This window comes from Carassius gibelio, chromosome A12 (genome assembly GCF_023724105.1).
Source record: "Carassius gibelio isolate Cgi1373 ecotype wild population from Czech Republic chromosome A12, carGib1.2-hapl.c, whole genome shotgun sequence".
NCBI lineage: Eukaryota > Metazoa > Chordata > Actinopteri > Cypriniformes > Cyprinidae > Carassius > Carassius gibelio.
In genome coordinates this window covers 13008170-13018141 of record NC_068382.1, presented here as the reverse complement: position 1 = coordinate 13018141, position 9972 = coordinate 13008170, and the positions used below count along the sequence as shown (strand labels likewise).

Here is a 9972-nt window from a genome sequence, read left to right as displayed (position 1 = left end):
CTTATATATATATATATATATATATATATATATATATATATATATATATATATATATATATATATATATATTAGTGCTGTCAAAATTAGCGCGTTAACGCATTCGATTAATTTGAAATATTTAACGCGTTAAAAAAAAATAACGCAATTAACGCGGTTGCAGTTTTTTTTTATTTCCAGTTGTGGCCTATGTGTGTTCAATGTGCAAAGAAATATGGATAAGACCAAGGAAGGACTTTTAGACGGAAAGTTTCAGTATAAAACTCTGCCGGATTACTCTTCAGTCTGCCACAAGAAACATTACTCTTCATTTAGTCTGCCACAAGAAACAGCAACATTAAAATCATGAACTCAAATGTCATTGTTTAAAAAAAAAAAGAAAAACAATGACTGTAACAGTGCGTAAATCAGACCTTTCTGTAAAGCTAACGTTAATAAGCTTAAACGAAAATAACGAAATAATTGTGTAGCGGAGTATTTTTTGTACACAGTGCCGCGAACTGTCAATCACTCCTGTGCGCGTGCATCACTGTCCTCCTCAGCTGCAGCGACTTGAGCTCTCTTCTCTTCATCAAGCTTTAAAACAAAAAGGGGACAAAAAGATCATATTGTCTTTGTGCATAGGCTATAGATTAATTAGATAAATGAATATCAGGACGACTCAACCTCCGCAGACAGTTTGTAATGTTTATCAGACAATAAATACTCAAGATTTTGCTTTAGTATAACTCACAACGAGTTTCACACACCTTCTCCGGCCACGTTGAGTTGTTGACACTTAACAGTGGGAAAAGCGACACATGCGCTATTCACTTGTATAACTTAAGGGTGAATGGGTAATGTAGTTTCTGCTCTGGGTGGGATGAATTAGGAAGCTTGCATTGTGAAGGGCGCTCTGAAAATCAGCAGTGCAGGTAAAAGATTAAAACCTCTATTAAAACAGATGTCCAAATGAGCGTACCGGTACGCTACAAGCACGTTCTGGGCGCACGGAGAGGTGGCGGTAAGCTCAAGTAGAGCTGAAGATCTTTGCCCCGAACCCGACGGGACCCGTCGGGACCCGGCTTAATTTCTATCATCTTACGCGGGCTCGGGCTTGCGCTCCGGTTTGTGAGGTAAACGAGCGGTCATGTGATGTGTTTCGATTAGCGCAAGAAAGATGCGAAAATGAATGCTGAGCAGGTGTAACGGATGCTTGCCTCTGGTGATTACGTTTTGGATGCACCAGCAACTAAAGCAAACTCTGAGGTGTGGAAAAGTTTTGACCATGTTTAAAATGAGAATAATGAGTGAATAATGACGCACCATCAGTGAGCGCAGGAGCGCGCTGAAGACATCTACAGTGGATTCAATCATTTTCCTCCACATAAACATGTAGACCTAGCCTAATCTCTGTGAGTAAAGATTTTTCAAATGATAACTATATATTCATTGAGTCTTAAATGCATAATGCTGACAGAGCATTCACGCTAATGTTGGTATTATTCTTTTATTAAAGCAAATCCGGCGGAGCCTTTATCTTAATTTCGTTATTGCCAAATACCCATCTTAATTTAAAATTTATCTTAATTTAAATTTTTTAAATGACTCGTTTTTATTGGTGCGTTGGTCTGTTGGTTATAGGTTAAATGAGCCTATGTCTAGAATGCTGAGATGTTACGATGTGACACAGGACTTATTTTATTTCTTTATTCCAACTTCCAAGTGGTCTAGTCTACGTTAGTTATGAGTAAATTATGTTAACACATGAATAAATTGCTCATTGTTGGCAAAAGGCAAAAGAGCTGTGTGCGTGCACACATTTGAATAATGTCGGGCTGTAAACGGGTTCGGGCTTTAAAAAAGCTGTCAGTCAAAATGTACTTGTCGGGCTCGGGCCGAAACCTGTCGGGCTCGGGTCCTGCCTAACTTTTAAAGCCCGATTACAGCTCTAAGCTCAAGAGCTATGTTTGGAAGTGGCGGTACTGAGTACCTGTGCGTACTGGCCCACTTAAAGCACTGGCAATGACTATACTTTGGAATTTTTTTGCAGTCCACTTAGAATTCAACATGGAAATCATTTTTGTTTTTTATTGGCATTGATTGTTTTGAAATTCAAATGGTACTTACATGCCTGTGTTTTTATTTCTGTAATAAATATGGCTTTCAAGCCAACAGTTAATTTGGAGGATATTGATAGTTTATTGCAGGTATGTTGTTTACATGAGAAAATCTGTGTTACAAGTTAAACAAAAATTCCAATAAACAATCATATTTTGAATTTAAATAGTTTCTTTGTCTTGAGTTAACATTAATTATTTACATTTTACATTTACATATCCAAAAAGTTTCAGTCTTTTAATTGCGATTAATCGCGATTAATTCTAAAAAATTGTGCGATTAATTAGTTAATTTTTTTTAATCGATTGACAGCACTAATATATATATATATATATATATATATATATATATATATATATATATATATATATATATATATAGTGGATATAGAGTACAAATAAAAAGAAAGCTCTCTTTATGTCTTTTTAAAGACTGCCTTAGTTAACCTGTCTTCAGCATATTTTCACTACAGTATGTATAAAGAACTACTTAGAAGAATATGTGAGCAGGATTATGCAATTCATAACTTTAAAAGTACAGACTGTTCCAATGGTACGTGTTTCTGCGTGTGAACTTTTTAAAGTGAATTTATGGAAGACTTTTTTTAGGGGTGATAATGTTGGCTTTGGAATTACTCATTTATCGTAGAATAATCTGAAACATTATGGAAACATACAATATGCATACATTAGAGTTAATTCAACATTATATACTATTTAACAGGATTATTTAGCTAAAATCAAAAGCAAAAATAAGCCATATAAAAAACATTTTCTTTACTTGATATATAAATAAACATTAACTGAAATAAATTATAAAAAATAACTTCAGCTTGCCAAAGCTCTCATGTTTTCTCATTTTTCTCATTTTTGAAGTAGTTAACTTTTGTAAAAATGTATTTGTGAAACCTGTCATTATATCCTGACTAGAATATGAGATAGATAATCCGTGAAAAAATCAAGCTCCTCTGGCTCCTCCCAGTGGTTCTATTGCCATTTGCAGAAATTCATCCGCTCCCGGTAAGAAAACAACCAATCAGAGCTGCGGTCCGTAACTTTTTTTTGTGTTCAAGATTTACAAAATGTATATAATAAGCAAGTACACCATGAATCCATTTTCCCCAACCTGTTTTTAGCCTATCCTGAATCATTAGGGTACATCTTTAATAAGTGTTTATATTCAGACTATTTTAGAATGCTTCGGGGGAACCGCAGCGGAGTAACCCAGTACCGTTGTGATTCTTCATTGACATAAACAGATACAATGTTCTTCCGCAAGACGCAAGCAGTTCTGCTAGAGCGTCAAAAGTTACCAACTGCAGCTTTAAGTTAGAATAACTTGTATTAAAGAATTAAATATTTACAAAAATATTACAAATTATAAAAATGTGTAACAAAATTACTAAAATGTTTAAATGAAAATTGAAAATGTCTAAAAAAATATATTAAAATATAAATAAAAATTTAAATAGAATCTCAATGATACTAAACACGGTTACTAAAACCATGCAACCTGACAATCAAGAACAAAACAACCACATCTTTATACTTTCAGAATGTCTTTATTTGTTTAGAGCTGAGACACAATGACGGTTAACAGGTTTATTTGAGGCAGAAAATTAAGAGCTAATACCAGGACAATAGTAGCACAGAAAAAAAACAGGCAGCATAACCTGAACATAAAATAATTTGAGCTGTGAGATTATTACTAGGAATGTTTATCGTATATAAAATCTCAAGTTATAAATTGTTCACACATCTGTATAAATTGGTTAAAAATCAATCACATAAATGTTATGGATTACACGGGTACTATGGATTTTAGAGAGTTTAGACCATTTACCATCAGACCTTATGAATTCTATACTGCTTTTTAATAATTACTATATTTTTGCCACATTTTTACTATACCGCTATCTTTCCTATTTCTACTACTATTTGCAGCCAGAGTAACAAATAAAAAAAGCAAATGGACAAGAGTCAAAAAACTTGAAAAATAGAACAACTTTCCTATTGGGTCCTGCACATTTTTATAAAACATTCATTAGCTTCATCCGTGTGACACTGTTATTGTGTTTCCTTTAATAGCATTGATCCCCTTTAACCCTCACTAATCTATATCCATGGCAGACTAGGATTAATGTAAATGGTAAAGGTAAGGTTTAGATAACAATTAACACACAGAAAGAGTCATTAATCAGTAGAAAGAGAATGACTGATTAAAGAAAGAGTGACTGAGTTAAACATATGAAAAGGAGTTCAGCACTTTATAAGTACAGTAAATGGTAAAAGTGCATGAATTGTCGAATTAATTTACACATAAATAAGGGACTCTAATTTACACTCTTCTGATCAGTATTAATCACCATTGCATATTTTTACAAATAGCAACCTAATTCTCGTCCTCTATTCCTCTAAAAGCATCTGAAGTAACAGATCGTGTTGAGGTAGAACAGAGACACCTAGGGGAATCCTGATACAATTTGCTTTGGTACATTACATCTATTTAAAAAGTTTGCCATACTTTTAAAGATTACTGCAAACCATCACCTATTAAAAATGATGCTACTTTGTAGTTTTATGATTTATTTTAGGTTTGGTTTACTTGGCAAAATTATTCTTATTACTATTATTTTTATTATTATAGCCACATTTTGTTGTACTAATACATTTTTAGATGCAGCCACATCTACAGCTGGCCATATCCATTCATGCCATTGTTCCCTGATGGAGTGATGGTGACTGAATCGAGAAAAGGACGGAGTGCTTGTCCAAAAGGTCTGTGGAGAGGGAAAAGTGTAATTCAATCCAGTTATTACTAAAACTACCACTAGTGTCAACAATGACGTAATTAATTGTAAAGCTGTAAGGGCAAACTTACGTAGCGAGCACCTCAGATGGGAGCTCGGTGATGTACGAGGGAATCTTAGTTCCTGTTATAAACTGTGCGACCTCAGAGCTGAAGGTGTTACAGTTGTGTTCAAAAAGGTGATACTTTTCAGGTCTGTGGTTAAAAAGGAGGAAGCTCAGGTTTTCACATGTAGATTGTCATTTTTGTGCCATTTCTGTGCAAAACCGTTATGAGAGATTTCCTAAACAAATATGCCATTCTTTATCTCTTCACACAGAATAGGAAAATATGCAATTGCCTGTTAAATGCAAAGAACTAAGATATATACTGACCTGTAAGTAGACTCCCTGAGCGAAGACAGATATTCCTGAAAAAGGTCCCGGGGAACTTCTGTGTTTCCAAGGTCCACTGTGGAATCGGGCATACCTAGAATAGTACCACCCTGAAACATGACATTATTTCATGATCACAATGGGTTACAGTCATTTGGCCCTGTTTGATGTCTCTAACATACCCTTTTATTTTTCAGATATCTTGAGAAACAAATGCCTCATAAACATGCATTGATCATCTCTTACCGGAAAGCAGCTTGCTATGCCTCCTCCTCCATAGAAAAACTCTTCCCCATAAACCACTACAGAGGTGTGCCTTCATTGAGTAATTCAAGAATAATGCAATAAAATAAAGACACGTTAAATATCAAATATCAATTCTTTATTAAAATTAAACAAATGCACAATAGAAACATTTTCACTAGTGGTCTAAGACCTTTGGAATCTACTGTATACAGTGCATTGCCTGATAATAAAAGTAAAGAACAATCCTCACCATATTCCCTCGACTTGCTTTCCTGTCAATTTGGATAAAAAACATGCAATCAGTCATTTCTTTACATACTTCCAAAGGTGTTTTCTAAAGAAGGTATAAAATATCTTATTTCCATTTAACTTTACGAAATAATTAACAAACAAAAAATTTCAACAACAGTAAAACGGAACTCACCTAACATCATGGGACTCAGTTGACGGGCCAGTCCTTTTGACACGTCATAAATGTACAACTTCACGTTGTAAGAGCTTCCGTCAGCCATCGCTACGACTTTAAACAAACGTGTGTTGTTTACAAACAAATGAGCAACTCTACAGCTAGCAAACTGAAACTTAGCTTGAGTCTCTCGCTCTGACTGAACTCGTAAAGCCAGACTTCAGTGCTTTACATCGTCGCATTAAACATTCACATAAGAAATGCATTCGTTGTGGGTTCAAGTTATTTTAAGAATACAATGAACCACGGATTGTTGACAAATAAAACGCAGCGTTCACGTCCGCCTTGTCGCAGTGACTCAAGATATCTCGATACCGGTTATGACAAATGGATTATTCTTTCGGGACCCGACCAATGGCAGCACAGACACAGCTGCCAAACATCTGTAATAACCTCCAAAACGCTAGATGGCGATTTTTTTTTAATAAAACTAAAAAACAAAACAAATATGACTGCGTTCATACATATTTAAATATCAGAATAACATTACAAATGGTAAACAGTTATTATTATGTTAATCTGAACGCGGTTCAGGGCTCCCAGAAACGTTTGTTTACTTCCTCCTTAACCAGTGAATCTGCTTTTGTCTCGCCATTGGTTTTTGCCTTTTCAATAGTCGTCTCTGATTCGCTAATGGAGCTGTCACTCAAATTGTGGCGCACTGATTGGATACACACATACGCGGTTTTATAGGAATACAAAGTTCTCTTGCGGAAAAGAGAAAATGTAAATATAACATTTAAGAAAATTTGCTTTGTTTCCCCCCAAACTTTAATTTCAAACAACCCTGAAACGCTTCTTAGAAAAAGCGAAGAACAATGGCGGATTTGAGAGAGTACTATCAAAACGAAGACGAAGAGGATTCGTTCATTGATATGTTGCACGCTTTGTACTCCATTTAACTTACTTATATTAAATTAAATATAAATTCCTAATTACTTTTAAATCCATAGGTGCTTACAAAACCAGTGGCCGCGACAGTCTGGTGTTTCTGGTTGATGGATCCAAAGAAATGTTCATCAAAAGGTGAGGATGGAGAGCAATCAAATTTTGACATGACTATGCAGGTTAGTCAAATTGTAACATTTTATTAATTCATTATCTTTTATTTTTACCATATATTGGTATATGGTAGAGCAAGAACCCAAGAAACTTCTTCAAGCATGTCTACATCTACCACGCCTACCTGCTTCACCTGGTGGGGAACTAACTAATCTGCTTTTCAGATTGCATATATATGATGGGGAAGTTATCTCATGTACTGATTCCCTTTTCAGGAGCCAAGCAAGAAAGTAGCTCAGTTGGCTGAAAAGACCATGGGCAGTGGGGATGTCCAAATACTCACACTTGAGAGCGTGCGCACATGACAGGAAGTAATTGCCCAAGACTGTCCCAGATCTTAAAAATGGCAAAACGCAGTACCCTTAATGCACACTAAATCCACATTATCTCGAATACCGCTCCAGAGCGCTATTCAAGGCTTAGTGTATCCCATCATGCATCATGTTAATGGAAATAAATCGTGAGACTTTTTACAGATCTCTTGAGAGGTCACGGAAACCTTTGTAAAGTATGTGAAATATTAATAATAATCAGAATCAGAATCAGAATGAGCTTTATTGCCAGGTATGTTTACACATACGAGGAATTTGTTTTCGTGACAGAAGCTCCGCAGTACAACAGAATGACAGCGACAGAACATAAAACACATAATAAAAGAATAAAAAATACAAATAAGTAGATAGTGAATGACAATATACAAATGACAATTGTAGGCAGGTATATTACAAAATGAAGTTATGTATGTACATATATATTGTGTGCAAAATTTAAGTGTATACTAAGTATGTGTGTTAGATAAATAAAGTGTGTGTGTATATAAATTAGATATTTTATATGATTTGGTAGAAAAACAGTGTTTTTATTTTTTATTGGTGCAGAGATGAGTAGTGGTGATATTTATTTTGTACAACATTTTTAACCTTATTTTATCACTTAATTAGAAGCACCACATGTTAAAATTGTCATGTTATAGGGACTACTGAACAGACATTTAGAAGTTGATTTTAAAATGCAAAGTATTTAAAATTTGTATTAAATTAAACCTATTTAAACACTTGTGTCCCATCAGGTAATGAAAAGTTTGACACACACTTGTGGTCTTCATGTGGTCTGGTTCTTTTAAAAGAGGACTCAAGTGTGAAAAGACCCTAATTTAGGAGCTAAGACCTAGTCCTTACACTTATGTTATGAATCACACTTATTCCTAAGTGTAGAAATAAAAGCAAGACGACATCATTCTCACAGTTTTGACACACTTGAAGTTTATTACTTGAAATTATACTTGGTTTCACTGCAAAGTTTTGTTCTGTGTATAAATGTGTATGTGACAAATAAAAATTATGAATTAGAGAAGAAATGTTGCCAAAGTTAATGGTTTTGGTTAAAGGTTATGGGGCATTTTTTTCTTTTTTGTTTAAATGCCAATCTTAAATAATTTGGTATTTATAATAAACACTGAACTATTATATAAAAATATTATATTCTTTTTATGTCTTTAAAAATTAGCATGTACTGGTAATATATTTCTTCGCCAATATAGAATAACATCTGCCAATACCGATGGTTTAAGGGAAAAACAACCAACTAATGCTATGAACTATAAAGGGAGTGTCTAATTTTGTACATTATTAGAATATTAGAGTTTAAGAGTTTAACATCTTCTAGTTATTTTTGTAATCACACTCTTTATATAATATACAACTCAATTAATAATAATAATAATAAATGTATTTTAAAGGCACCTTTCAAAACACTCAAGGACACTGTAGAGTTGAGTGATAGTCAGAATAATCAAGACAACATACAACAAAACAACAGCTGTTTAACACATGATTTAAAAGTAGTCAGACAATCACTTTCTCGTATAGATTGTGAAAGAAAATTCCAGAGATGAGGAGAAGCGCAGCTAAACGCCCTTGGCCCCATAATGACTAAACGAACAGGTACAACAAGGGAAACCATTGAAGAATATCTAAGTATAGGCTTCAAGTGTATCTCGAAGAGATATGAGGGTGCAATATTATGAAGAGTTTTAAAAGTGAGAAGCAGAATATTGTACACTACTTGATATTTAACAGAAAGCCAGTGTAAATGATAGAGAACAGAAGAGATATGCTCAATGGAGGAGGTTCTAGTAATTATACGGGCAGCTGTGTTCTGGACCAACTGAAGGAGTTTGTGAGGTAACCCAAACAGAAGAGAGTAACAATAATCAGTGTGTGAGGTGACTAGAGCATGTACAACAATGGCTGTGGAATTGGATTGCTAGGAATGGATGTATGGACGACTGATGTTACATAGATGGAAATATGCAGATGGTGTAGTATTGCTTGCATGCTTTTCAAAACACAAGGTACTATTAAGGACAACACCCAGACTCTTAACCTGAGAAGATGAAGAGATTATAGAATTATAAGTGGAGAGTGAAAAGCTATTGAATTTTGGCAAATTAGATTTAGTGCCAACAAGAAGAACCTCTGTTTTATCAATATGCAGATTGAGAAAGTTGTGTGAAAACCGGGATCTATCTAAGATAGAGGAAGAAAGAAAGGTAGAATTTGGCTTGGAGGACAAATAGAGATGGGTCTCGTCCGCATAGTAATCAAAACTAGTTCCATATTTCCTAAGAATAACCAAGAGGTAATAATTAAACTATAAATAAAACAGGGCCCAAAACAGAGCCTTGAGGATCGCCAGTGGTAACGGATGAAGAGTATGATCTGAAATTTTAAATCTGGACAAATTGAGTGTGCCCAGTTCTGATGTAAACAAAGGTGCAGTATTAGTAAAATAGACAGTCTGAGATGTTAAAGGTGCATTTGTATCAAGTGCACTATGCAGTCTCTCTCTTTAATAGGAAACCAAGTAATCTGGAGTAGAAAAGCAATCTCTCCTTAAGAAATTGTCAAGTCTATCA

General features: G+C 34.6%; 1 protein-coding gene and 1 long non-coding RNA gene across 2 annotated transcripts; one reads left to right on the top strand and one right to left on the bottom strand.

Moving 5' to 3' along the window:
* Positions 1 to 3640: 3640 nt before the first annotated feature.
* On the bottom strand, positions 3641 to 6394 carry LOC128025193 (desumoylating isopeptidase 1). Its single transcript, XM_052611277.1, has 6 exons — positions 5952 to 6394; positions 5778 to 5799; positions 5528 to 5597; positions 5282 to 5391; positions 4980 to 5102; positions 3641 to 4878 (listed from the first exon to the last, which is right to left on the bottom strand). Exons 1-6 carry the CDS (start codon positions 6037 to 6039, stop codon positions 4788 to 4790), a joined length of 504 nt encoding a protein of 167 aa, XP_052467237.1. The 5' UTR covers positions 6040 to 6394; the 3' UTR covers positions 3641 to 4787.
* Positions 6395 to 6670: 276 nt separating this feature from the next.
* Positions 6671 to 8291, top strand: LOC128025194 (uncharacterized). The gene is made up of 3 exons (XR_008186110.1): positions 6671 to 7019; positions 7129 to 7191; positions 7271 to 8291. It is a non-coding gene; the product is annotated as an uncharacterized LOC128025194 (long non-coding RNA).
* The last annotated feature ends 1681 nt before the right edge of the window (positions 8292 to 9972 follow it).

Bases quoted from the DNA above. Each gene is read 5' to 3' on its own strand.
- LOC128025193 (XM_052611277.1), bottom strand. From the start codon at position 6,039: ATGGCTGACGGAAGCTCTTACAACGTGAAGTTGTACATTTATGACGTG. The intron at 5,598-5,777 runs GTGAGGATTGTT...TACTCAATGAAG, and splicing joins AAGCAAGTCGAGGGAATATG to GCACACCTCTGTAGTGGTTT. The intron at 5,392-5,527 runs GTAAGAGATGAT...GTCATGTTTCAG, and splicing joins GCATAGCAAGCTGCTTTCCG to GGTGGTACTATTCTAGGTAT.